The sequence below is a fragment of the Podospora pseudoanserina genome (assembly GCF_035222485.1).
Source record: "Podospora pseudoanserina strain CBS 124.78 chromosome 7 map unlocalized CBS124.78p_7, whole genome shotgun sequence".
Taxonomy (NCBI): Eukaryota; Fungi; Ascomycota; class Sordariomycetes; order Sordariales; family Podosporaceae; genus Podospora; species Podospora pseudoanserina.
Genome location: NW_026946671.1, coordinates 629,201 through 655,809, shown reverse-complemented (window position 1 = coordinate 655,809; position 26,609 = coordinate 629,201). Strand labels below are relative to the sequence as shown.

Here is a 26,609-nt window from a genome sequence, read left to right as displayed (position 1 = left end):
ACTGAAAATAGTAGCAGATGATTTTGTTGGTTGTTATGGGTATCGTTGTCAACAGTTTGTTGTTTGTTTTGGTTCAGTCAATGGAGGGAACAAAGAAGAGAGGTAACACCACAGGCGAAGAATTTATCTTGGGCAGCGGGTGGAGAGACTGGGAGAAGTGTAAGTAAGCACTTGGTGCCCGAGGGCGAAGCAGCGAGATGTGGTATGATGGCACAGGAAGCTGCGAGAGCCTGCCAGAGCTCTCGAGAATCCTGGCCCCAGAAGCCCCTCGAATGTTCAGGCATCCTGCGCGGGGTAGCACCTGGCAGTGGGGCAGCGATCGACCAATGAGACCTCCACTTCGATGACTAGTACAAATAAGGACTAGTCCATCCCCAACTTGGCTCCCATCTTGGCTTTGCCTTGGCACTCTTTGAGCTTGGGTCAACGCTTTCTTCAACGACAACGACAGATGAGTGACGACATGTGGGGGTCCGATCCAGCGCACAAGCAGACCTCTCAGACTCCGTTGACGTTCACGATGCTCTGGCTTCCGTTGAGATGGCTGCAAGATGGTCCCTGCCCTCACAGCAACCAAACCCTTCCAAACACACCATTTTCCTCTTCAACAGGATGATCACTCGGCTCTATCCGTGCAATTATCGTATACTGGTCATCTAACTTGAGTCCCAGGGCCCAGTCTGAACCGACCTCTCCGAGACACTTTTTCTAGGTAGAGATACTGTGACGTTGTGTTCCCTCTATCTGGAAATCCAAGTGGATGAACCGTTTTTCTTCCATCTCGAGAACTATCACCACCAAACTCAGTGTCGAAACGCCATATTCTCATTCCCAGACATCACATTTCCAAGTATCACCCCAACAGCAAAAGGCCCACCATGACAATGCCCATCCCAACCCCCAATGAGCGCATCCGCCGCTTCAAAGAAGCCCTCTCCATAGTCTACGGCCCCTTTGACAACATCCTCTCCTCCCCGGACCCAGAAGCTTCCGCCTTGTCATGGACGCCCCCCTCCTCCCCGGGCGCAGCCGGTCACCTAGGCCGTTACCTCTGGACCGATGCCTTTGGCGTAGTCAACTTCATCACCTTATCCAAAGAGCTCTCTTGTCCTCCTTACCTAACCCTCGCCAAAAGACTCGTCACCACCGTCCACGAAACCCTAGGCCGCACCCGGGACCTATCCTCCCGTCTCCCCGGTGCTACAGATGCAGAGCCCCTAAAAGGCGGTCTCCGGATAGGAAAACCCCACTCTGAGGAAGAAGACCCACGTGATGGCGACGGGCAGTATCACCACTACCTGACATTATGGATGTTTGCGCTCAACAGGCTGGCCTTGGCGACGGGGGAGAAACAGTGGAGTTTACTGGCTGTTCAGCTTGCCAAGGCGGTGCACAACAAGTTTATCGTCAGGAACAGGAGCAATCATCATGCAGAGAGGATGGTGTGGAAGATGTCTACTGATTTGTCGCGGGTGTCGGTTCCCACGGAGGGACATCTTGATGCCGCGACGGGGTTTGTCGTTTATAGGCTTTTGCAGAGAACGGCCGAGTACATGCATGGCCCACCGGGGGATTTGGTGTCAGAGATTGCGGATTACCGGCTTTTGATGGGGAGGGAGGGGAAGATGAGGGTGAGTAATGACTGTTTGGACTTGGGGATGGGGCTGTGGATATGCCATTTCTTCCGTGATGAGGATTGGGCCAGGACTTTGGGTAGTCAGAGTTTGGAGGTGGGGAAGATACTCCTGGATGGAAAGAGGGGGTTCGCGAGCAGGGACGCGAATAGGAGGTTGGCTTTCCGGGAGTTTGGAGCCTGTTTGGGGTTGAGGTGTTATGGTTGCGGAGCTGATGCGGAGCTGAAGGAGAGTGTGAAGGGGGTGCTGGAGTTTTGGCAGCGATACTTGGAGGGTTCGACAGATGAGGATTTGAAGCCAATTTCGTTGGTCATGTACGCTGCGGCTGGGCTCCCAGGTGGTAAGTCTTTTGTTCTCTGTGACGATGATGAAAATGTGACTGACAAGGCACAGCATTTGAGGATGGGTATCTGGGTCGCGGATAGACTGGAAGATGTTACTCAATCCAATACAGCAATGATTCTTGTTGTGCCAATTACTATCACGTTCTGGCTCCTCATTATCGTCATCGCGAAGGAATGGTGTCGTGACGAGAAGTTACGTGGCGCAAGCTCTTCGACCTTTGGGTATGAAACTATCAAGGATCCTTCCAATGATTCTATCTTCTACAAGACACCATGTTATATATACTCATGCCACAATACCTCTACACGAAAAAAGGTTTCAATCAACCTTACCTCACATAACACCCATGCCCTCGCGATAAACTACTCGTCTGTACATGTTCAAGAGTGTCCTGCCCACGGCGCTGAGCATATCAGCCCCGCCTGTTCATGATACCTTTTAGGTGGCTTGGGCGCTTACATTCGATCCTAATAGAGGTCTTCTCTTTCTGCCTCTTGCGTACCAACCTCACTGCCTTTGAGGACTTCCCCCAAACCGGACCCTATTCGCAGACCTCGATGGCAAACCCAAGACGGTTTGGTGGCAAACTCAGCGAGCCAGTTTCATCGGCGAATCACCCAGTGGAGATGAGGACGACCACAAGGACTACACTGAGGCATGTCTCCGGGCCTGTCCTTCAAGCCACCTACAGCCATACTCTGCCCCGGTAGCACCCAAGAAAGCGCGACAACGCTCCACCGTTCCAGTCACCGACGCTGGATTGTCCATTGCAAAACGGCCAGCCTCCCCCATCGCCCCCAAAGCGCTACATGCGGGTGTAGATGTGAAGCAAGTCCGAACTTTTTGAAGAGTTCAGACAAATGGACCAGAGGGTGATGAAGACTTGTCGTCGTCCAGTGAGGGAAAGCAACAAACAGTACAAGTTTTGGTTCTATATCGTGTAAATACCTAGGAGATTGGGAAAATCATCTGAGTTGATGTCAGACCTGCAGAACAAGATAAAGCATAGTCAAATCTGTGGCGCTGGGGTTGGGCAGGTGGTTTCATGTGTAAGTATCTCGTGGGTAGAGCGATTATTTTCCTGTAGCATATACGGTTGTTTGAGAACTGAAAAATAAAAGGATGGCGAACTTGGCAATCTTCAGATAGAAGGATAAGTCTTCTGTTGAAGTGTTTGCTAATCGTGATGTTTTTCTTGATGGTTGACACCGCTGCCAGTAATATATTATGAATGTCAATGTGTTGTGAATAACCCTTTGTTATTCTCACAATGATGGCCTCCTCCTGAGAGTCTGATGTAAAGTTCAAATTGAAGGAAAGAAACTATTTATTGGGATTCAGTAATATAGTCACTGTGCCTTTGATGTTAAACATCATTAGGTACCTGGTCAAGAAACGCTACATGTCTGTGTCTTCATGCTCCTAACCCTCAGTTACCTCCATGGATCAATTGTAACTGCAACAGAAATTGGAACCTGGCGGTGAAAAGAAAAATAATTGCCATAGACAATTCTAAGTCCAAAAAAATGCAAACGCTAGAAGCCAAATACGCTATTGTGGTGAGTGGTCAGGATTCGAACCTAAGTTCTTCGCTCGGCGAGCAGAATGTAATACCGCTATACTACGCACGCCACGGATGTTTGCACCCGAATTTCAAGTCAAATAGTCTCTGTCTGCGTTGGGTCCTGACGTATTGGCGGTGGCTCGGGTTGGCAGCTGGCTAGGTTTGTAGGGCCGTAAAGAGGCGTTGTCTTGACCAGAGTTCCGTGGAGCTTAAACTGTGACCTGAGAGGTGATGGGGATTGAATCTTGTGATTGAGGACGAGATTTCTTGTCCTTGGTAGTTTGGGGAATTTGGTGGTTTCGGTTAGTGAGGTGAGGTGAAGTTTATGATAATGTCGAAATAAAAGGTCTTGATGACGGAATGTCTTGGTTTGCTACCCGCTTACTTCATGTGCCTGAACTTTTGCCAACAGTGTGTCACTGCCACAAGGGAGGACTGTAAAGTACTTGCTTCCTGATTTCCCGCTGCCAACTTCATGTCCTGAAAGCCTCGAAACCTAAGAAGGCAGTCAGTTTCCAGTGTCTTTATACCATTTATTTTCCCCATGCCAGGCTACCAGCTACGTGTAACTCAGTAGAAATATCATCAACCATTGCCATGGACATCCCTTTGTTCAACTCCTCCACACATCCCAGTCCCAAGTCTCCCAATGGGCTTCTCCGTCGTAGACTTCACAGAGTAAATGCTGCCATCAACCGACAGATCTGGCGGTTCAGGAGAAATACTACAAGGACATCTCCTTGCAACTCCCTGCCAAGAGTTGTACAGCCTATCGAGGATTCATATGATCCCAAGCCCACGACATCGAGTGCATCATTGAGCGCATCATCGAGCATACCATCGAGCTCATCACGGAGCATACCATCGAGTACATCACAGACCACATCATCGAGCACACGATCGCGCGCATCATCGCGCGCATCATGGAGCACATCAACATCGAGCACATCATACAGCGCATCATCATTGATCCCATCACCAAGTCCACCACTGGGCCCACGATTGACCCCACCACCAGCTTACAGCACCCTCTCACCACCAGCTTACAGTACCCTCTCACCACCAGCCAACACCAGCCAACACCACCCAAGCCCCGCCAGACCCAAGCCCACCCACACAGCCTTGTCAGCCCAAGATTCCTCCCCAGAGAGAGACTCAAACTCCCAGGTTACTCACGCCAGTCGCCCGTGTAAGCAAAGCTCGGCGCAGACAAAACAAACCCGTCTGGTAGCTCATATCGAAGCAGCCAAAAAGTACAAACCAAGTCTGATCAAGAGACAGACCAGAAAAGCTCTTCAAGATGCAGATCAAGACCGCTTTGAATGGGCTGAGAGGAGGATGAAGTAACTATAGAGACTTGCAGAGAAAAAGCTAGAGTTTCTGTGAACCAAAGCCAAGGATCTTTGCATCTCATTCTTGGCGCGCAGCGGGCATAGATGGATGATACACATAACTTTGTTTTTACTGTATCGATACCTTGCTACACACTCTCACCCATTGCCATTCTATCTTTACATCCATCACATTGAGCAAAGTGATGTTTGTTGACATATTCCTTTTCCTTCACCCAGCAACCAGGGCTACCCCCTATCTTTTGCTTGGCGTTACTGCCCCACATTTACACCTTCCTCCCATCCATCCCCTCCACCGTCTCGGCGAACTCATACACATTTGGCACACCCCCTAACAATCTCAGCAACTGTCTCTCAAACGGCCCCAGCTGCTCCTCTACCATCACCTTCTGGGGTGGTGCATCCTTCACATTGCCACAATACTCCCAAACCCACCTGTAACCCTTGTTATCCATTGCCTGCAACGGGCGCTGCTGCTCAACTGCCGTCTCTACTAACGTTGCGGCATTTGAAGCAGCCAGCGACTCGTCGTCATCTTGTTTGTGTGCAGTCTGATTGTTGGACAGGTCCAGCTTCTTCTTCCAGGATGTTGTTGCAGCTGATGCGGTACTTTTCTCCCATGATGTCACAGTTTTGGGGATGGGATCCAAAAATTCTCGAGTGGTCTTTCGCAAGGCCCATTTCCCTTTCAGTGCCGGAGCTTCCCAGACACCTTTGTCGTTGAGCCCAAGCCCCTCTAACGCGAGACGGACACGCACAGAGCTATGCATCCGCTCGTTGGTATCCTCGAGGAAGTCTTTGGTTTTTTTTCCCGTGATAGGATCTCTCTTCTTATAGGCGCATGGTGAGCGAACTTTGGATCCGGCAGCCTTGGAACCGCGAATTGCGCCGAGCGCCCAGGGTCGAAGGGGGATATTTCTTGCGCAGATGGGCTTGATAGCCCAGTGCTTCTCGCCGATGATCTTCTTCCCAGTATCGGTTGCCGTTGAAAGACTTCGCAGTCGGAATCGCACCCATTCTGGGAGATTGTTCGACTCTATTGGAGGTGGTTCGACTTCTATCAACGGCCTGCTTGGTCTCGGGTGCTTCTGTGCATGCGTACACTTGGGGTCTTTCTCAGCCATGTCGCGGTAAGAGTGTTCAAGCTGGTCAAAAAGGCGCATGATGACTGCCTCATCAAACTCGACGCCAATGGACGCAAGTTGATCCATCATCCCTGGAGGATGTTAGTCGGGATTGATAGTTGTAAGAAATCGCACTCACAAGCCAAGGTAATGTCGGAGATTCCGGCATCTTTCCAGGCCCCGCCTACATTTCCATGATTGCCTGGAAACCAAACCTGGCGTAAGTCTGTGGCACCCAGGTTATCAACGGTGCGCTCCCACACTGTAGGTATAAATGAGGACCTGTGTTCATCGAGGGCAAGTGCATGAAAGGCATATTCGATACGATCTGACAAGTCAGTGTCAAATAAGCGAAATTCGGCGGTTGAATGGGGTATTCCCAAGCTTCCAATAGTGTCCTACACGGCTATTTGAGCGTGAGTATCAGATCCACCGCAACAAACTATACCCTTTGATGATTGGGACAAGTATACATACCAACAGCCCTCACTTTGATCAGTGGCCTGTTCTCATGATTCTGATGGATGCGTGTGAGGCCCTTCTAATTATTGTAACTTAGCACTCATGAACAAAAATAGAGGGAACAAGCCTACCTCGACAAGCATCTCTCGATACTTCCGTGAAGCATCATCTCCTTTGGGCTTATCACTAAACGGTGTATCCGGAAAAGGATCCTTATATTTGGTATCCCGCCAATGCTGCCTGTCCTTGTAGATGGGGTAGAAATACTCCATGCCTTCGCGGGTCAGGAGCCCTAGATCCGAGACCATTGCCGCAGCTGACCTTGCGGTAAAGGCTCCTCGTGAGAAGCCCACAAGGATGATCTCATCACCATCGGTATAGTTGGCACATATGAAGGAGTAGGCTGACCGGATATTCTGAAACTCTGTAAGCATGTGCGGACTGCTTCAGTACTTTGACTGAGGCACACCTCAAAGATGCTCAAGCCAAAAGCACCGCCGGATAAAACATCTGCGAAACTGCCACTTAAGCCAATTCCGGAGTGATAATCAATGACCTGAAGAGTTCCATCTGTACATGACCGACGTAAAGACCGGGAGAGACGGGTGACATTGGACGGAACAGCCGTTTTTCCAATAGGGTTCCGGTAGGATGATTTCCTGTAACCCGTGTCACTGTTCATCCACGTGCCATCACAGCAGATGACCAGGCGTTTTTTGGTGATTTGAATTGGTTGGGAAGCGGGTGACATGGCCTATTATCATAAAGAGTTAGGTAGAACGGTCGGTTTTAGGAGTATAGGGATGTTGAAGTACTAGTAAGCATAGAAGGAGGTGAGGCCATTATCACAAAAACAGAACTGATGGGGTGGTGGAAAAGAGGGGATTCCTCGGTAGCCGCGTGACCCTGTGGCCCGTCAAGGCAGGAGCACCCAGGTCGCTCCTTCCCATTTCACATGCCTCCCCTAAATCGGCAAGAGCAACCCATCACTCTCATCAGTAGCATATAGGCTCCCTTTCTGCCCCTCCAAGTATCGCAACATTCAATAGGATGTGAGTTGGCGCAGTGGTTTTAACCACAATATAATGTGGCTCGTGCTGTACCTTCCCTGCTCTGAGGACTGAGGTTGCGGGTTCATTTTTTGGAGTTTTCGACTCTTTTGCTTTTTAACTCGGCAAAGTCTTCACTCCCCTCACCAAACAAAATCTCATCCAACAGCCCAATCTCCTCATCATCCCTCCCCTCCTCAACAACCCGGTCAAGTGCCCCGTTGTCGAATGCTATCCCATGCCAAAATAGCACGCCCATCAAACCGGCCAATTTCACCCTCTCGTAGAATTCCTCATCTGTCTTCAGTTGGGGTATCAGACTTGCTAACTCAGACCAGAATATCTCTCTTAATCGAGACCTCCCTCCTACTTCTTCTTCATTAGACGTGTTCAGCCGATCAAGATGTCCCAGTATACTCTCCAACCCATACAAACCCGTCCCAAACGGCAAAAACTCAGCCTCGGCCCAGTCAATCACACCCTTCAACCTCAACTCCCGCTTCGACTTCTCACCACCCCTCGACCTCCCTTTACCCCTTTCCTTCCGCTTCTCAGCGCTCTCCAACCTCACCATAACATTATCCGCGCTAAAATCCCCATGTGTAAGCACCCAAGGAAGCTCAACAATCCCAGAAAGCTCTCCAAGAACAGGAGACACAAACGGTCGGAAACGAGCAGGGAGTCCCTCGCTCAACATCACCAACCGCCCCTCCAAACTCCCCCCAACCTTCCCTCTCCGTTCACCACCACACCCACCATAACGATACGCCTGCGCATAAAACTCCGCCAACTCCCTCACCAACCCACCCACCTCAACCCCTCCCTCCCCTGTCCTAAAACCCGCCAAAATCCTCCCAGGAATCAACCCATGACAATAAAACCCCATCCTCCCGCCCTCCTTCCCCCCCCCAATAAACCCAAGAAATTCCGTCTCCGGCGCCCAAGCCCCATGAACCCCCCTCGCCAAAGCTGCAACCTCAAGATCAATGGCATGTTTCTCGGGCCGGAACTGCAAAACGAGCTGCTGGGTGGTGTTGAGAAGCGTGTAAGAGCAGTACCCCTGAACAGCGGGCTCGATGAGCACAGAGGTAGGGAAGCGAGCGAGGGCTGTGCTAAAGAGGAGGTGTTCTGTAGTTTCGGGGAGGGAGTTGCGGGTGAAGAAGTTTCTTGGCATGATGCCGAATTGGATTGCGATGTTGAGGGTTCACAGTGGATGGAAAACATTAATGGATTGATATCTACCTACTTGACAGTGAGTGAAGAGGGATGCGTGATTTCCCACTTTCCAAAAAATGCAGAGCCACGCAAATGGATGTTTGTAAGTGGTCACCTGTTCTGCCTTGGCTCACTCATTGTGCGGGGGTTGGGGGGAATCACACGTCAATGGGATTGGTTTAGAGTATATAGCCTTGAGACTTGCTTCTCGAATTGGAGAATACCTAGTTTGATGACACCGACTGCAGTGAATGACAGCTGCTATATATACAACGTTCATTCAATTCAGTCATCGAACGCCCGCATGAATGGAGAAGCACTTGCCCCTGATGAGACGTTGCCGTCGGCTCGGTAAGGCTGCCGATGACGGGGACTTGGGAGCAAGCGCCAAGCCCTTCTTGGCTGCCCTTGGCTTCCCGAGTCCGGCCCGCATTTCGGGAGTTCCACTTTAGGTTTTTGACAAGTGTGGGGCGCGCCAAACTTCGGGATCGACGCGGGGCATGCTTCCATGGAAACTTGGAGTGAGTGTACTCGAGAGGTAGGCTGGTTTCCCGATATTAGGGGCATACCTGGCTGTTGAGAGCCCTTTTTGTTAGCCAGATATACAATGGGAGCATACACGACCGATGGACTGCTGACTGGTTTCTGAGGATGGATTTTCATTATTTTACTTCATTTTTATCCTATGAGCTCTCTAAGCCTTGAGGAGTTTGACGAGCTCAGCAACAACGGCATCACCCATATCAGTTGTGCTAGCCGAGCCACCCAGATCCTTGGTGCGGACACCGTTGTCGATAGCCAGCTTAACAGCAGCCTCAACAGCAGCAGCCTCCTTGGGCAGGTTGAGGGAGTACTTGAGCATCATGGCAACGGAGAGGATGGTGCCAACGGGGTTGACAATGCCCTTGCCAGAGATGTCGGGAGCAGAGCCTAACAAGGCACTCGTCAGCAAGCAGCGACATAAAAAGGAGGACCCAAGAGAACTTACCGTGAATAGGCTCATAAATACCATTGCACTTGCCCTTCCCATCAGGAATACCACCCAACGAAGCACTAGGCAAAAGCCCAATCGACCCCGGAATAACCGACGCCTCATCGCTAATAATATCACCAAACAAGTTGCTGGTGATCACCACACCGTTCAGCGCCCTCGGGTTCTTGACCATCAACATAGCCGCAGAGTCAATCAGCTGGTGGTTCACCGACAGCTGAGGGAACTCCTTCTCAAACACCTCCGTCACAACCTTTCTCCACAGTCTGCTCGTGGCCAAAACGTTGGCCTTGTCCAAACTCCAGACCTTGGCCGGGGGGTTCTGGCCCAGAGCCAAGAAACCAGCCAGACGGGCGATGCGCTCAATCTCCGGGCGGGAGTAGGGCTCGGTGTCCATGGCGAAACCGGAACCGTCGTCCTCCTTGCGGTCACCAAAGTAGATACCGCCGGTCAACTCACGGACGACGATGAAGTCAGTGCCGCGGCAGACCTCGGCTTTGAGAGGGGAGGAATCGACGAGGGACTCGGAGGCGAAGTTGCATGGGCGGAGGTTGCCGTAGGTGCCGAGCTCCTTGCGGAGCTTGAGGATACCCTCTTCGGGACGGACGGGGGAGGAAGGGCCCCATTCGGGACCACCGATGGCGCCGAGGAGGATGGCATCGGCGGCCTTGGCGGCGGCGAGGGCTTCGTCGGTCAGGGCGCTGTTGTGGGCAGTGATGGAGGCCTGGAGGGAAGTGGATTAGCTGGCTGGGGCTATGACTCTCGCAATGGTGATAGCTTGAAAGCTCCCAGGATTGCGCTCCTGGGTCATCCTCCTGGCACAGCGTTTGAACGCATAACAACTCCCCACCCTATCTTTCCGCCAGCTTCAACCTCAAGCCTCGAGCTCTTGACAACTTCACCTGAACTCACCGCGGAGCTCTCCCTTACACCGCACTACTCCCCTTTCCAACCCCCCTTTAGCCTCAAGAAGCAAGAGAAAAATAACTTACACCACCCAACAAGTGCTCCTGCAAGTTAAACTTGCCCGCGCTTGGCACATTTGTCTCAATCGCCTTGAGGACCTTGACAGCCTCGGCAACAACCTATTTCCCCTCGTCAGCAAGTCATCCACTCCCTTCTCCCTTCCAAAATCAAAACCATACCTCCGGACCGCAGTGATCACCCCCAAAAACAACAATATTGTGAGTCGCCATTTTTATTCTTAAACTTTCAAAGCTGGGAAAAAGAAGCGGGGTCGGATAACGTCGGGGTTTTGGGCGCAGCAAAAAAAAGGTGTATAGAGAGCCCAAGAACAGCTATGACGTAGATTGGGTTGAATCAATTGTCAACAGACCCAAACAACAAAAATAGATAAAATAAAACTTTCAGAGGAAAAATCATCCCAAAGCTGGTTGATGTTCGAGCAGCCCCCTTTTGACTTGGAACTCCCCAAAGCTTGATCGCCAATTCCAATCCCCTGACCCCGCCTTCCGAAGTCGGCGGGTGGAATTGTACCGCTGTTCGGCGGCCAACACAACCTTCGGGGCAACGCGGGCCATTTCCTCTCAGGGAGGGGGGTCAAGATGTGAATCAAACAGGGTCCGCTTCCGGCCATGAGACTCCAAAAGGCAAGCACCTCGGATATAATGAGTGAGACACACACACACATGTCTTGAAAATATTCTAGCTGCCTTGTATCCCATCCCAAAAACCTCCAGAGGAATATCACCCGTCCCCTGGCTGCGGGCCGCAAAGCTCGTACCCCCGTGGGGCACGGTCGGGTACTTACCAGGTCATAGGGACCGGCTCCCCCGGCCACAACATCCAAAATCTTTGCTTCATAGCCATTCATTCTCTCAGAACCATCCAGATTGAGTAACAAACCCTCATGTAATCTAATGCCGTGTTCGCGCGCTGTGTTCATGACCCAATTACACAAGATAACTTCAGTCTCACAAATCACATCACAGTTCCTCCTCCCTTTCGGAAAACACCAAAAAATAACGGAAAAAATATGATGGCTGCTGACATTTCACGAAACTATGTCTGCTAATAACTGGTTCTCTTGTCCATGCGTTATCCTCCCACCATATATTTCCCTCCAAAAAAGTTTTTTCTTTCTTTTGTTTTCTCTTCTCCCCCACCCACTCTCCCCCAAGAGTTTCCGCTTGATCAGCGAGGACGTTGCATTTGCCCATGAAAAGCGCGAGGTAATCGTGTGATAGAATAACCATATTCGAGAGAGATCGGTTAGTCGTTCGTTTTTTGTGTGTGTCCGTACCCCTTGTCATCCTGCCCCCCCCCGTCATCTTGCGGATCTTCTTCACTCCCCATCTCTGCACACCTCCCTGGCCATTCCCCTTCTTCTGCCTCTTCTTGCTCGTTCACTCACCCACTTCTTCATAATCTCCACCACCTACTCTTGTGCAGACCCCTATAACCCCTCCCCATAAAGCTACACCATATCCCACATCTGGCCATCGTCCATCGTTCAACTATCCTCACCCATAAGGCCCGCCAAGTCTTCTCACCCTCGGCAGAGAGCAAAAGCGCCATCCAAAATCATCATCATCATCACCACCGCAACTCCTCCATCCTACACCCACCACCTATCCACTCAACCATCCATATCATCTTCCCCATCGAGTTCCTCTTCCATTCCTCCCAGTCATCGTTCATTCCCACTCTCAACCCTAATTTGAAAGACACCCCGCCGCTTGGCGCCTTAAACACCCCCCTCCCCTACACACTCCTGGAAGAAAACAACAACAGCAATTCCCACCCTCGCCGCCAACCACCACCTGTATTAGTAGTAAACAGGACAGAGAAACCTAATCTCCCCCCCAAAAAAACTCCCTTTAACCACAAAAGCAAAAAAAAAAAAAAAGAGTCAGCAAAAATAAGTACAAAGTTTCCCACCCAGTATTTGACCAAAAAGAGAAGAAAAAAAAGCCAGTGAAAAATTTCCCGGGTTGGTTGAGTGTAGTAATGGGGTATCATTTTGATGAAAAAACAACAACCCAAGTGCTTCACCTCAAAAAAAAAAAACTGATTAGGTCAGGTGGTAAGGCGGGTCCCGTCCGCCCCCCTTTTCGTGAACTCCCATGTTTCGAATGAAACAACGATGAACAGAAGAGGAGGAAAGAGAGATATAAAAAAGATTGAATGATGGTTCGCTTTGTTGGCTTTGCTGGCTGGATGCAACGTGGTATCGTCGTGGGTTGGTGATGTATGTCGATGAACAGTAAAAGAAGCGAATGATGATGATGATGATGACATTGTCGTCGTTGATCGTGATAGATTCGAGAAGCGCGGGGCAGGAACTTGGAAGAGGCGCAAACAAAGCCTCGTTTGTTCCCATTCGGGAAACCATCCGTTTTCCAAATCCCAACCCCTCGTCTTGAATCGAAAGATGCCCGCCATGCTCGCCTGCCAATGTGGTTTGAGAAAAACCCGGAGAAACCCATCGCTAAAAAGAGAAAGTCCCAATGCCATCCTCGCCGCCCTCGGTGTATCGTAGTAGAAGTTAGCCGTAGATAGGAAAGAAATCTATAACGTCTTTCTTCTTCAACTGATAAGCCACCCGTTTGTTGTTCGCCTCAAAAACTCGGCATCAAAAGGGGTGAGGAAAAGGAAGGTCAAAGTGACTCCTTCTGATCAAAGATAATGATGCCAAAAATCCAGACGATTGCTCCTGAAAATGAATGAAAAATCAACTCCCAAGGGACCGACCATATCCGAATCATGATAGTAAAAAGAACCCCAGAACCCTGTGACGAGCCGCCGTACCCCCTTCGCCCAGGAGACCAAGTCCGCCACCGTATCGCACTGAAAGCCCTGAAATAAATCGTGATCGCCATGCCGTGCCTGGTGTCGTAGAAAAACAAATACCCTAAACGCCCAGAATGGAGAGAGGTAACAAAACCAATAACATGGAAAAGGTAAATGAAACAGATGAGATGCCCTGCCTTAATGCAGGATCTTGCCAAGAAATGGCGTTCCGTTGCAGATTTGCACCAGAACTTAGGAGCTCTGATAATTTGTTGGAAGGCGCGCTCCTCCTAGATTCAGTCCGTCAATCTTCAACACACGACGAAGATGATCTTCTGCGTCCACAAGGTCTGCCGGTCGGCTGTACTCAGGTCTAGCATACCCGGCAACGGGGTACTGCCTCGGAATGTCGGGTGCCGGGCCCGAGCGGGTGTACTCCAAAGTGATTGGCTTGGGAGGAGCCTGATTTTTGGGTTGGGATGATGCTTTGGTGAAATCCAACTTGATCGGTGGTTGAGAACCAATGGCAAGATACTGTTTGAGCCTCTCTGTGGCATCTGCCGGCGATGACTGTTGTGGAGGGGCGAACTGTTGCTGCTGATGAAAGGTCCTCTGGGGAGAGTTGGCCTGCTTTTCATTGATGCGTCCTGCTGCCCGAAGCCTGTCGTTATAAGGTGTCGAGAAGGCTGGTCCAATGAGGGCTCTTGGGTTGCCGTCCAACTCCGAAGTTGAAATTCCGCTTGATCCATTCCGCTGATATACTGGTCGCTGGTGACGACGGGCATCAATGCCGTTCGGGACTGTCCTAGGGGCCAAAGGAGATTGCGGCTGGGCTGGTGGCGAATACATGCTAGATGGAGGAATCGAGATATTTGCCGTGCTCGCCCTGCGGGCCTCGCTCTCCTTTTCAGCTCTGTGAGCCTTAAAAAAGAAATCAAGCGGCGATTCTTCTCGTGTGATTTCAGCGCTCATGATCCTCTGTCGAGGGGTAGAAGCCTCGGTATCGGTGGCAGGAGGCGAAGGCTCTGAACTGACGCGGCCGGTGTCCTTAATACCGGGCGAATCCAAGGCCTTGGCAGCGAGAAAACTGGGAATCGGGAGGGAAGCAGGAGCCGGCGACGCATGAAATGTTGCACCAGCATACGCAGCAGGGAGGCCCGCGGCCTTTGCGGGAGCCGACTCGGGAGGAGAGTTGCGACCATGCCTGGCTGGAACAGGCGACGTCGAAGGGCCTGACTTTGGGCGCGGCTTGTTGTTCGCAGTGCGACCTTTGGGCTTGCCGGATTGATTGGGTTGCGCTTGCGACGACGAGACGGGTGCAGGGCTGTTTGACACAGATTTCTGTGGCGTCAGCGGAATGCCGAGGTCAACCGGTGCGCACGCATCGCTAGGCACATCGTTTTCCGAAGCATAGTTTTTGAGGGCGGGAGAGTTCCCCGGGCGCTTTGGTCGCCGTCTCCCTGGAGTGTGCTTAGCACGCAGTTGTTCGTGCGGTTGTTGTTGTTGCTGCTGCAGCATAGTGGTAAGAGAAAGTGCCGCGGGTAGAGATGGGAAAGAGGGATTTATAGTCGATCAGAAAGCGATAACCTCAAGGTTAGATAGACCGTTTGCGGGTGGCGCGCAGAGGGTCTGTGACTTGTGTGCTCCAAGTGACGATTTATGGGATGGGCGGGCGGGGAACGACTCTGCTCGACAACGTCGACGTGACGGTTGATCGGAGGGTAAATGGAGCGCTGGTCCTTGTTGATGACTCGGTAAGACTACTGGAATGGGCAATGATGAATTTTTCGGCGGTCGCTTCTCTGCGCATGTTGTTTTTGGGGTGTTTTTTGAGGGGTTTGTTTATTGTGGTAGGAAAGAGAATCGCGATGGAGGCGGGAGGAGTCAAGTAGCTGGGGCTTCCCTAGGATACCGCATATTTAATGCTGTCGCCGATCGGGCAGGCTGACCTGGCAGCCAGGCCTGAATTCCATCGTGCACTTGGCCCGCGCGCCCTTTCCTGTAACCGCGAACCGCATTCACTCCTGCAAGAGGTCCAATGAGGGAGCAGCATTGCTCCTGGCCAACTTACTCGCCATCAAACCCTTCATTTTGTGCGTTTAATTGTCTACTAGACTCCCTTGAGGCTCTCGCCAAAAAAAAAAAAATGTTGAAACTCAACCTGCCCGGGCTCACATGGCTTGGATTAACTCTCAAGACCTTGAAACCCTTATCATTCATTGCGACGGTTAACAGGATGACCACCCAAGAGGGACCATTTCTTGGCTGATGGAATGCTGAACGCAGAGAGAGTGGCTGTGACTGCCCCCAACTGCCCACTTTTGCTCCCGTCTTTGTCCCAGCTGCCAAGCTCGCTCTGCCCGGCATTGCTTGGTAGGCCTCATTTCAGGTGTTTGTTCAGGCAGCCCAACAGCCCAAACCAACATGACAAGTCGTTATGATTCTCCTCTGCTTCAAGCCTAATGTAGATAGATGATCTGGATCATGACGTCTCTGCCAGTGAAGCGATCAGTGTATTTATTAGGGTGGTATCCGCCAGGGTCCATCGTTGCGAGACGGCAAGAGAAAGTCCCGGTTTCTAGCGCACTGCATGATTTGCATCATACGGGGCCTCTATGCAATGATCCTGGTTGGTATGCATCTATCCAGCCTGACACATCAGTCGGCGCGGGGTTGTGGCGGGGCTGTCAACTCAGCCCGACGGCGGCTGCGACTCGCAGTTGCCTGGTGGATTTGGATTTACCAGGCGCTCTTGGAAGAGCGAGTCTTTCACTAGATCGTGGGGAAAGAGGTTGTTAGTTTTTGATAAGATATTCTCAAGGAGATTACTTGCCTCTGGTTCGTGGTTGATGTCATAATAGGCCCAACACCTTTCTGCCGCCTCTCCTGCACCAATAACAAGCCAAAGCGGAGACTGACCAACGCTGCCTGGTAGCTGCGATTTCAGCACAACCAGCGAAGGCAGACCAAACTTTCCCCCCGCATCGCAGATTTCAGAAACAAAACACCAACTTGTCCACCACTTCGACCCCGTTTCGCAAAACGACGACAAACAACCATGGCCGACGTTGATATGACCGACGCGACCGACGCGCCCGCCTCCTCGGCCCCCGTCACCAAGAAGAAGGGCACCGCCGCTGACGGAGAGGGAAAGGATGGGAAGAAGCGCTTCGAAGTCAAGAAAGTAGGAAGAATATGCTCTTGATGCAGCTCGACGTTACGATAGCTGACGCGACTCTAGTGGAATGCGGTAGCCTTGTGGGCCTGGGACATAGTGGTCGACAATTGTGCCATCTGCCGAAACCACATCATGGACTTGTGTAAGCTGTTGTCTGATATCATATCACGATTTGCGGTCCGGATGCTAACACGTTTCTCCTTGCAGGTATAGAATGTCAGGCGAACCAAGCTTCAGCCACGAGCGAGGAGTGCACTGTAGCCTGGGGCATTTGCAACCACGCCTTCCACTTCCACTGCATCTCCAGATGGCTCAAGGCGCGCCAAGTATGCCCACTCGACAATAGGGACTGGGAGTTCCAGAAGTACGGCCGATAGAGTATCTAAATTGAAAGGCGGAGCTTGGAAGGGAAGTTGCCCGAACAACACAGCTGTCACAATGTTGGAATATGGCACAAGCGAAGGGACACAGACGACTGGTGATAATTTGGGAGTTTGGGACTGGGTTTACAACACGAGCACATGTACTTGAGTCTTGCCTCGTAAGAGGAGTTCACGATATGGGAATTCCCCTGCTTAGAGGAATTCAACGACGTTCACGATCACACTTGGTGTGTGCCAGTATCAAGACACCGATTTGGTGGTCATCCAGAACTTTTGTGCTAGTTAGCAGAAAGACAGGCACCAACATCTGTGTTTAAAGTCCGGCCATGAAGTGTTCCCACTTCTATGCTGCCAAAGCCACCAACGGACGCTGATGTCCCTCCCCATGTAAATCAAGCCCTGGAGAATGCAAAAGACAATGTCCCGAATGCTAACCGCATTTTACTAAAACCATAAATTGAACTACTCTCAGAAATACACATAGCCTCGTCCGATTCCCTCACCGCAGCATCTTTTCATCGATAACTATATTTGTTGGTGGTGCGGCTCCCGCTACCGGCAACCACTTGACGGGATTCTTGTTGTAGATTGGCCAGGGAGGGACGGTAAGAAGAAAAGTGGCGGCGGTGCCGGCGAGACCGATGTAGACGGCGAGCTTGATGTCTTGGAGGAAGTAGCCAACAAGGAAGGCGATTGCCTGGAGTGAAGTTAGCGCTGTCTGCTGGAAAGGGGGATTGTGGTAGAATCGTACCCCTACTATCGAGAGCGAGATGTTGACGAGATTCTCTACTAGCTTTTGGCCTTCGAAGTCCTGGGATGTATAAGTTAGCTTGGGGGGGACAGGTGATTGTTGTGGAAGATGGAAGGAAGTACAATCTGGCCTTCAAAGATGTCGCGGGCTTGCTCGAGGAGTTGTTCCGCCATCTTGAGTTTTCAAGGATGAGTCTGGACTTTGGACAGGGAACTGGCGATTGAGGTCGTCGTTGCTATCGCGATTGATATGAATTGTCTGTGATGCGCCGTGGTCTGGTCCACAGTGATTGATGTCAAAAGAGTGGATCTGCAATTGGTTTCAACGTGTCTTCTGGGGGACGTGCCGCTTGCACTTGCCCTCCGGCAGCGCACAGGACAGGGCACCGTATGCCTGGATGCGACTGGCCAATCAGAATGTACATATAAGCCCCACTTCCCGGAAGATTTGGTGCATTTGGGGAGGTCGCTACTGCGTCGAAGCCCAACAGCCCCTGTTGAGGCTGAACACAACTCCCCTATCATGCACCTGTGCAGTGCATGTGCTGCTGTATTTATTGACGGGATGGGGTTGACATTTCTCCTCATTGGCAGTGGAAGGGAGGAATTGGGAATGTGAGCTTACCTCTCGGATGGAGCGTCATCAAGCTTTCTAGCTGCTCTCCTGACGATGGAGGCGTTCTGCCCTGTTTACGTACGCAATTCTGTGACAAGAGTCTCTTGGCCCTTTGATACCCGAATTGCGGGCTTTTGGTTAGTGATGACTAACGCCGGCGGCGCTAAGTGGCCAAACTTTTTCCATCCCGTGCAAAGTCAATGTCAAGGAAAGCCCTCCTGACCAACAACTTGGAATTTCTTTGAGCAGAGGCCAAAAAGTGAAAATCCATCGCCGGGCCCAGAGCACTATCCCTCCATCCCTCCCCCTTCCATCCCATCCTACAACATCTTCCTCGACAAATCTGGTGACCGTTGAGAAGTCACCTCTCCCTGTCACAGCGGAGTGAATTCGCATTCCTACAGGGGTTTATTAAGAAATTCACCTGTGGCGCAGCCCCTTATCCTTGAGTGAATCAGGAACGTCATATGCTCGGCATATCTGACTGTCAGCTTCAAAACGCGGTCAACCTGCTTTGCTCTATTTTCTCCTTGCACCACCTAATTATCACTCATCACCAACATCCGCAACCTAGCTACCTAGGAACAGGCCATGCCTGCCGACTGTTCTCCTTAGCAACTATCGCCATTAGCCAGCTTGCATCAATATTGTTTCATAGAAGTCAGCGCCGATAATTTCGACCCCAGAAGCTGGTTTGATCAGACCATCACGATAGCGCGCCGAATTTGCGACATATATACGGGTCCCGAGTCGCACAGGCTGTCTCGACTGCTTCGTCATCACAAACTGGCGGGCACCATCGATTCAACGTTTTCTACTCCTCGTTCACTCCTGGGGCCTGAGCTGGTCTACAGTGGAGTGAACAAGAAGCCGCCTTAACTGGCCTTCAGTAGCCTACGAGTTTAATTTGACATCACAGAAACGAAGATCACCCGCCACCTTCATCAGCGTCGCTTTACCAGGGTCCCGGTACCGCGGCCCTCTTCTCAATTCAGGTGTTTTACAAGAGCGTCGTTGCGGACGGCTCCCGGCCGTTCGCTGCCCCCCGCTGGTGCTTTCTTGCGACGACACCCACGGCAATATGCGCTGCGACTGAGTCCTCACTAGGGGCTCTTGGGCTGGGTTAGGACCCATTGCATCGGGAAAAAGTAAGGAAGCTAAGGAAAGAGACTGAGAAAGGGGACGGAACTATCAATACCACTGGATCACCGCAAGACGACAAGCAGACACACCACGAAAATGTCCGACCAGGAGGAGATGGGCGGAAACTCGGGGTACTCGACCCCTGTTCCAGAGTTGGACGACCACCGAAACCAGACGGCGTCGGTGCATCGCCCTGATCGCGCTCGACGAGGAACATTTGACTCCCTTTACGGGGCACGCCAAGTTGCAGGTGTTGCAGCCGGACAACCTGTTGTTCGCGATTTTGAAGAGGCCATCATCGACGATGAGGGGCCTGAGAACTCGCCCACCATGAGACGCGCCCGTCGGCCAACCATCGAGTCGATTTCGGATCGCTCTTCGTCGCCTCCTAATTCGGTCAAGGCCTTTGCCGAGGCCCGCCGGCGGGAGCGCGACATGTCGTTCTCGGAACCGAAGCCGGAGCAGAATGAGCAGGAGGAGCCACCGCTTCAGAGGACTGCATCCATTGTCAGTCGGCATAGTTACCGCAGCAAGCAGGTCACTGTGGCGGCGAGTGATGATGCCGCCAGTCTTGCGACCAACAAGTCAGCCGAGGAGGATGTCTGCTTTCCGCTTCAGGACGAGCGGAGTGGTGCCACCCTGCACATTGACTTTGACTATCTGGAGAATTTCATGAAAGCCGAAAGTGAGGCCCGTGAAGCAGCTCGTCGTCCTTCTGTGCTTCGCACATTCCCTGATGTCCGGCCCTCTACCAACCCATCTAATGTTCCAACGCCCATGATCACTTTGGATGGTGACTTTCTGTCGCCAGCCTTTGACGCAGAGAGCCACCAAGAAAAGTCCGAAAAAGGTCAAGACGAGGAACAGGTCAAGCAGGTCCAACTCCTGGTGCCTCAGCCAGATCCCAACCGGGTCAGTTTCTTCTCTTCGGCCTGGGAATCGACAATCAATGCCCCCGATCTCGAAGGATTGCTCGTGGAGGGTGAGGATATCCGTGGTCTCTTCAGCTTCCCCAAGGGCGAGACGGATGGTGTGTGGTGGCTGGATATGAAGAACCCTTCTGAAGAGGAGGTGCGCGCCGTTTGCAGGGCTTTTGGTATCCATCCCCTGACAATTGAAGATATCACGACGCAGGAATCTCGCGAGAAGATTGAACTCTTCCCGTCGTACTACTTTGCCTGCTTCCGGTCATTCTTTATCGAGAATGACGAGGATGGGGAGAAGGAGTTCAAGCCTTTCAACATCTATGCGGTTGTCTTCCGCGAGGGCACGCTGAGTTTCAGCTATGCCAAGAATTCTCATGCCTCTCACGTGCGGAAGAGAATCGCAATGCTCAAGGATTATGTCTCGCTCAGTAGCGACTGGATTTGCTACGCCTTGATGTAAGTGTATTTGGTATCTTTTAATCAGTTTCAAAGCTGACCAGCTCGCAGCGACGATATCGTTGATTCATTCGCTCCTGATATCCGCTCGCTTGAGGACGAAACGGACCAGATTGAGGATGAGGTCTTCATTGCCCGTACAGATGACATGGCACAGTTCCTCCGCAAGATCGGCACAGCACGCAAGAACACGATGGCTCTGATGAGACTACTTGGCGGCAAGGCCGACGTCCTCCGAGGCTTCACCAAGAGGTGCAACGAGAACTACAAGGTCACGCCACGTATGGACATAGGCATGTACCTTGGCGATATCCAGGATCACGTTGTCACCATGATGAACAACCTCGGCCACTGCGAAAAGATGCTGTCTCGCGCGCACAGCAATTATCTCGCTCAGATCTCGATTGATGGTATTGCCCAAGGGACAAACACCAACCGTATGTTGGGCAAGGTGACTCTGCTCGCGTCCATCATTGTCCCGCTCAATGTGGTGACGGGCCTGTTTGGAATGAACGTCAGGGTGCCGTTTGCGGATGGGGACGGGGCCACTCTCGCGCCTTTCTTTGGGATTCTGGGCAGTCTCTTGACTTTTTGCATTCTGGGCTTTTGGCTGGCGAGGCATTATCGCATGTTTTAGAGCTGTGGTATTGCCTCTCGCTACCAACTTATATTTGGGGGGTTATCTCTTTGCTTCGATTCTTGCGCTTCTCCCATTGCTAGAACGAGAGGGAGACGAACATCTTTTTCTATACACGAATAATGGGGTCTGGGCGGTGGGTAATCTTGGAGAATTTGAGCTCTATAGAGAAAAGCAAGGAGGGAGGCAAATCGGGGTTGTTTTTTTTCGAAACCTGGAAAGCAAGGGGGAATAGACTAGAACAAGAGGTTTCTGCGTGGGGTGGCAATTGTACTTTCTTCGTTACTTTGCTTGGCGACTGGGAGGGCGGGAGTCAGCCTGGGGCAAGCTATAGTTGTGGTTTTCTTGCGTATATAGGGGTTCTATAATTACGTTTGTTCTGTACTGGATTGTGTTGATGTAGTGATGTGGTGATGTGGTGACGTGATGATGTGGGTGTTATGATGTCAAGTCACAGAGTTCGTGTTGTAGACACGTTTTGATTTGTGAAGTTCACGATGGGGGGGATTGACAATGGAAGGATCTCCCTTAAGGTGCTGTCTTCATCTTCGTCTGGAAACGTTTCATCTTTACACTTACATCTTTGGTTTAATTACTTAACCACTTCGTCTCTACATTATCGGATCGACTTGTTTAAAGTTTCTATGAAAGTCAGACCTTGTCTGGGTGCTTGTGGACAAAAGCCCAATCGCACTCGTTGCTGCTGAACATGGCACAGTAATTACATAGATATACAGATGCTTAGGCGGAACTGTAGAAGATTGGATGGTAGTGACATGTTGGTGTTGGGATCAGATGCTGGAAAAAGATCATGGGGAGACTGTAGACGCTGTGGCTAAAAGATGTGATTTCCCAGTCTCTTACATTTCTCTCTATATCCATAGGCTGTCACTCCTGCTTCGGTCATGGCTATTCCTTTCTGTTGTTGTAATTAAAGATACTTACTTTGAAATTGCTGCTGCCACTCTGCTTCTCCCACAGCACACGGCTTATCTCTCCATTATTACCAGCTCCAGCTTGTTATAGCCATTCTTCAGGTGCTGTTGGTGCTGAGACACCCTGTCCCTACCAATTACCGCGAGTCCGTTTTCTACCCCATGAGAATAGCCTTCACTCCTGCTGATGAGCTCTCCTACCATTGCTACATACTGAGAGATTTTACTACAACCCTCCGATGGTGCTTTTGCTCCTGCCACCCATGCAGTTTGCTGTGGCTGCTAATATAATCTGTAGAGCCTGTTATCCAATACAGGTATTCTACTGTTGGTGCTTACATCTTTTGCTGGTCTTACTGATATATTCTGCTGTCATGCTGCGATACCCTGCTCAGCTCAAGTACTAATATATCTGCTGCTGTTGCTGATATCTTTGCTGCTGCCAATATAGCTACTCTGCTGGTTTTGCAATTTGCTCTGATGTTACCAACGTATCTTTCAGGTTGCCCTGCTTGCCGAAGGCACTGCTCTAGTTCTTGCCGTGACAGTTATCCGGTGAGACTGCTGTTGATGACTTAGACTGCTGTTGATGACTTAGACTGCTGTTGATGGCCTAGAATGTTGTTGACGACCTAGAAAACTGTTGCTGTTGCTTCCACTAAGATATTTTCCACCACTACCCTGTTGCTGCCACTACTTTGCTACCTAGTACGTGACTCCTCTTCTAATACCACTCACTCTCTTCTACTCTTGCCGATATGCTCCTGCCACTAGTCTATTGCTGCCACTGCCTATTGCTGCGAGGACAAAGAAAACACCATGAATCCCCTGACCTCTTCAATATCTTATCGATAGGAGAGGCCCCACAGGAGCTATAACCAAGCCCGTTGATTCACGCAGGGTCACCCCTCCAAAAATAAACCCTCCCCCACGAACGGTCCCCTTGGCACCTCCCTCCATCATCCCCACCTGTCAAACCGCACTGGGTTAGCCTCAACCGCCAACCATGGCTCCCATGACAACCGCGGACCCTTCGATCGACCACTCTTTGAATCCGTCTTGAAGAGACGCTTCTTTTTCACCGAGTCATTTGTAATCTATCGACTCTCCGCCAACTTAAGGGCGATAATCGCGGGCTGTTCGACTGTGGCCTCCCAGGATGCGCCCTCCAGGCCAACATCGTCAATGCTTGGCGGAAACATTTCGTCATGGAGGAGAATATGCTCGAGTTGGACTGCACGGTGATTACGCCGGAGTTGGTCCTCAAGATGAGCGGACATGTGGACAAGTTTGCGGATTGGATGTGCAAGGAGGGGTTTCGACCTATCTTTGTGAGAATTTGAGCTAATTTTTCCGCCGTTTGATAGGGGATTACCTGCGTGCGGATCACTTAGTTGAGAATGTGCTGAAGGCGCGGATTGAGCGTGGCACCAAGGGACTGACCAAAAACTCCGCCAAATTGGACGGGGGGACTGCCGCGGAGTATGAGAATATTCTTGCCCAGGTGAGCTTCTTTCTGTGGAAATCTCGATTTCTCCGTGTGTCGGTTGCGCTGATCGGTAGTGCCTACGATTTGACTGTCCACTCGGCCTACACTGGGTCCCCTTTGATCGTCAAGGAGGCTCTCTCAGAGCCAGTTAAAGGTGGAGGAGTGGCAGGCTACCCTTGACAAGAAGCTCATCGGCCCGCGGTTCAAGAAGGATGCCAAGGTCATCCAGAGTGCAGTGGATGCTCTGGATTAGCCTACTCTGGAGCGTCCGGCTTCAGAGATTGCGGAGAAGGGTATTGTGTCTATCGACACTCCGGCGCTTGGTGATGGACGGACATCTGTGGAGTTGTCGAAGGAACTCTTGACCATCGCCAAGGTTACCCGCGTCCAGAACACACGGGTGTACACCCCCAACGTTATTGAGTCGTCGTTTGGCATTGGGAGAATCCTCTATTGTGTCTTGAAACAGACGTATTGGCATAGGCCTGGTGATGAGACCCGCGCAGTAAGTGGAAGGTATCATCATCCATCGGCATTTCTTTACTGATGTTTTGATTAGGTCTTGTCTCTTCCCTTTGGTGTAGCCCCCAACAAGGTTCTCATCGTCCCCCTCTTCGCCCAGCCTTAGTTCACGCCCCTCGTGCACAAGTTATCCGCCCGCCTTCGTTCTCTGGGGATTTCCAACATTGCGGACTCGCCGAGTGCCTCAATTGGCAAGAGATATGCCCGGAATGACGAATGGGGCACGCCCCTCGGTATCACGATCGACTTTGACACCATGAAGGATGGGTCGGTAACATTGAGGGACAGGGACTCGACGTGTCAAGTCAGGGCTTCGGAGGACGGGGTCGTTCAGGCTATCAAGAATATGGTGAACGGCATGGAGACTTGGGAGGAGGTTTCGAAGAGGCTGTCGGCATTTGTTGGTCAGGCGGAGTAGACAACTCTTGTGGAATGTCTTGAGGGGCGGGTCAAAGTGGTAGACTGGGTGGCGTAAGCCTCTAGATAGCATTGAGTTTGAGATCTACAATACAATGACTCTTCAAATGTGCATACATATCTCTTTGTGATAGGCATGTATTAACAGATCTTCCAAAACAAATCATCTCTCAAAATCCAGCTACTTACCTACCTACTTACCTACCGGTCTAAGCAGGATTCGACCCAAATCATAGAATAAATAGTCATGTAAGTGCAGGTTGAACACTACACCTCTGCCATATGTCCATATCTTTGCCTATCCTCCATGCAAAATGCTGTACCGCAGCTAGATTGATTGGCTGGGATGAATGTTAGAGCGCTCGCGAGCGCTGCTGAGCCAGTGTCTTTTGCGCTTGCGCCCGCGGCCAGACTCACGTCTGCCTAGGTCGAGGCCATCTCACGGGTCTGCGAGTTTGGAAAGTTGTCGAGGAGTCCCATGATGTCTTGGATCTGGGGACGAATATCGCGAACGCAGCCAATCTGATGTGCTGTACATCACCGGGGCGGAAGTTGGGCGAGGGCTGAAATGATGCTCGGAACAGCCCAGTCGCCGGTCTTTGGAGCTGCTGGGAAGACTTTTTGGGGATGTGTTGCATAGGTGTTACCTGATGCCATGCCCGTTTTGGGCAATTAACCAGTTGCTGGGATGGTTCAAGAAAAGCGAGCGAGTCTTGGGCGACTGGTGGTGTACTTGTGCGGGCGTATGGAGCTGGCGTGAGGACGTCATTTATCTGGATACGCTGATACAAACGTAGGCGTCTTATGTCTTGCGAATACGTCTCGAACTTTGATTCGTACTTATCACGATGTACGCAATCTGTTATTAACTGTGTATCTATTAAGCAAGGGAGACGGTGTGTTGCGGGTTGGGATGGTCTTTTCGAAGCTGCTAAGATGTCTTTGGAGAGCTGATGTTCCGTCCTAAAGATATGATGAATGATATAGGTAGCCAAAAGATATTCAATTACTTTGGAGCACATAGTAAGTATGTTTATAGCCTCTTTGCAATCCCAGCTTGTTGGCCATGCTCCGGGGCCAATGCATTGGTTGAAGATGTCTAGAAACTATCGGGATACGGGGATCTGAGATCTAATTGCTGGGCCATTCATTATACGAGACTTCGTGATCTCGGAGCAGTAAGAGCAGTCATCGTCTCCTCATCGGCCTCCAACAAAAGATACGCAACCTCTTTTAGACATCGTAATGAACACTCGACCCGCACGCAGTAAGCCACAACTTACCTATAAAGCAGCATGACACCAGTTTACCTTTTTTTCCTCATTACCCCTGACTTGTGCATCACTACCCCTATTCACCAAAAACCAGGGTTGTGTATGCAGCACACCCACAACCCTTACCCACGTCATCCCGTAACAATACGCTATCAAAACGGTAACAGTTCCGATTGCGCAATTGCGGGACATTTTTGATGGCGTCACGCACATCCTCCGATCTTGTCACGCAAAAAGGTGTGTGGTTCATCTGGTCTGTTTGACATGCCACTTCTGGCGTAATCCGCCCGATATCTTATAGAAAATTTGCCGTGCGTGCTGCGTGAGGTGTGCCTTTTGAAGGCGCAAGTGTTCGTTGTGTTTCTGGAAAAAGGCAGTGCCCGCCCCTCATCAC

General features: G+C 51.1%; 9 protein-coding genes and 1 non-coding gene across 10 annotated transcripts; 4 read left to right on the top strand and 6 right to left on the bottom strand.

The window, feature by feature from the left end:
- The first annotated feature begins 401 nt into the window (after nucleotides 1-401).
- On the top strand, nucleotides 402-2,324 carry QC764_708790 (uncharacterized protein). The gene is made up of 2 exons (XM_062950498.1): nucleotides 402-1,974; nucleotides 2,028-2,324. The coding sequence occupies exons 1-2, from the start codon at nucleotides 879-881 to the stop codon at nucleotides 2,057-2,059; spliced, it is 1,128 nt and encodes a 375-aa protein (XP_062796520.1). The 5' UTR covers nucleotides 402-878; the 3' UTR covers nucleotides 2,060-2,324.
- A 1,215-nt stretch (nucleotides 2,325-3,539) lies between these two features.
- QC764_0103850 lies at nucleotides 3,540-3,610 on the bottom strand. Its single transcript has one exon. It is a non-coding gene; the product is annotated as a tRNA-Gly (tRNA).
- Nucleotides 3,611-4,995: 1,385 nt separating this feature from the next.
- On the bottom strand, nucleotides 4,996-7,232 carry QC764_708780 (uncharacterized protein; the record flags this gene model as incomplete). Its single annotated transcript, XM_062950497.1, has 5 exons — nucleotides 4,996-6,111; nucleotides 6,159-6,417; nucleotides 6,501-6,557; nucleotides 6,613-6,897; nucleotides 6,951-7,232. 5 exons carry the CDS (start codon nucleotides 7,230-7,232, stop codon nucleotides 5,162-5,164), a joined length of 1,833 nt encoding a protein of 610 aa, XP_062796519.1. The 3' UTR covers nucleotides 4,996-5,161.
- Nucleotides 7,233-7,615: 383 nt separating this feature from the next.
- Nucleotides 7,616-8,704, bottom strand: QC764_708775 (uncharacterized protein; the record flags this gene model as incomplete). Its single annotated transcript, XM_062950496.1, has 1 exon — nucleotides 7,616-8,704. One exon carries the CDS (start codon nucleotides 8,702-8,704, stop codon nucleotides 7,616-7,618), a length of 1,089 nt encoding a protein of 362 aa, XP_062796518.1.
- Nucleotides 8,705-9,439: 735 nt separating this feature from the next.
- Nucleotides 9,440-11,220, bottom strand: LEU2 (3-isopropylmalate dehydrogenase; the record flags this gene model as incomplete). Its single annotated transcript, XM_062950495.1, has 4 exons — nucleotides 10,882-11,220; nucleotides 10,729-10,821; nucleotides 9,734-10,460; nucleotides 9,440-9,675 (listed from the first exon to the last, which is right to left on the bottom strand). Exons 1-4 carry the CDS (start codon nucleotides 10,930-10,932, stop codon nucleotides 9,440-9,442), a joined length of 1,107 nt encoding a protein of 368 aa, XP_062796517.1. The 5' UTR covers nucleotides 10,933-11,220.
- Nucleotides 11,221-13,741: 2,521 nt separating this feature from the next.
- QC764_708760 (uncharacterized protein) lies at nucleotides 13,742-15,007 on the bottom strand (the record flags this gene model as incomplete). Its single annotated transcript, XM_062950494.1, has 1 exon — nucleotides 13,742-15,007. One exon carries the CDS (start codon nucleotides 15,005-15,007, stop codon nucleotides 13,742-13,744), a length of 1,266 nt encoding a protein of 421 aa, XP_062796516.1.
- A 953-nt stretch (nucleotides 15,008-15,960) lies between these two features.
- HRT1 (RING-box protein hrt1) lies at nucleotides 15,961-17,282 on the top strand. The gene is made up of 3 exons (XM_062950493.1): nucleotides 15,961-16,673; nucleotides 16,731-16,809; nucleotides 16,875-17,282. Exons 1-3 carry the CDS (start codon nucleotides 16,548-16,550, stop codon nucleotides 17,042-17,044), a joined length of 375 nt encoding a protein of 124 aa, XP_062796515.1. The 5' UTR covers nucleotides 15,961-16,547; the 3' UTR covers nucleotides 17,045-17,282.
- Nucleotides 17,242-18,394, bottom strand: QC764_708740 (uncharacterized protein). The gene is made up of 3 exons (XM_062950492.1): nucleotides 17,924-18,394; nucleotides 17,802-17,861; nucleotides 17,242-17,747 (listed from the first exon to the last, which is right to left on the bottom strand). Exons 1-3 carry the CDS (start codon nucleotides 17,972-17,974, stop codon nucleotides 17,550-17,552), a joined length of 309 nt encoding a protein of 102 aa, XP_062796514.1. The 5' UTR covers nucleotides 17,975-18,394; the 3' UTR covers nucleotides 17,242-17,549.
- Nucleotides 18,395-18,425: 31 nt separating this feature from the next.
- QC764_708730 (uncharacterized protein) lies at nucleotides 18,426-21,965 on the top strand. The gene is made up of 2 exons (XM_062950491.1): nucleotides 18,426-20,941; nucleotides 20,993-21,965. Exons 1-2 carry the CDS (start codon nucleotides 19,656-19,658, stop codon nucleotides 21,576-21,578), a joined length of 1,872 nt encoding a protein of 623 aa, XP_062796513.1. The 5' UTR covers nucleotides 18,426-19,655; the 3' UTR covers nucleotides 21,579-21,965.
- A 1,756-nt stretch (nucleotides 21,966-23,721) lies between these two features.
- On the top strand, nucleotides 23,722-24,942 carry QC764_0103770 (uncharacterized protein; the record flags this gene model as incomplete). The annotated part of the gene is made up of 5 exons (XM_062941101.1): nucleotides 23,722-23,844; nucleotides 23,913-24,164; nucleotides 24,256-24,507; nucleotides 24,562-24,597; nucleotides 24,652-24,942. The coding sequence occupies 5 exons, from the start codon at nucleotides 23,722-23,724 to the stop codon at nucleotides 24,940-24,942; spliced, it is 954 nt and encodes a 317-aa protein (XP_062796512.1).
- Between the last annotated feature and the right edge of the window lie 1,667 nt (nucleotides 24,943-26,609).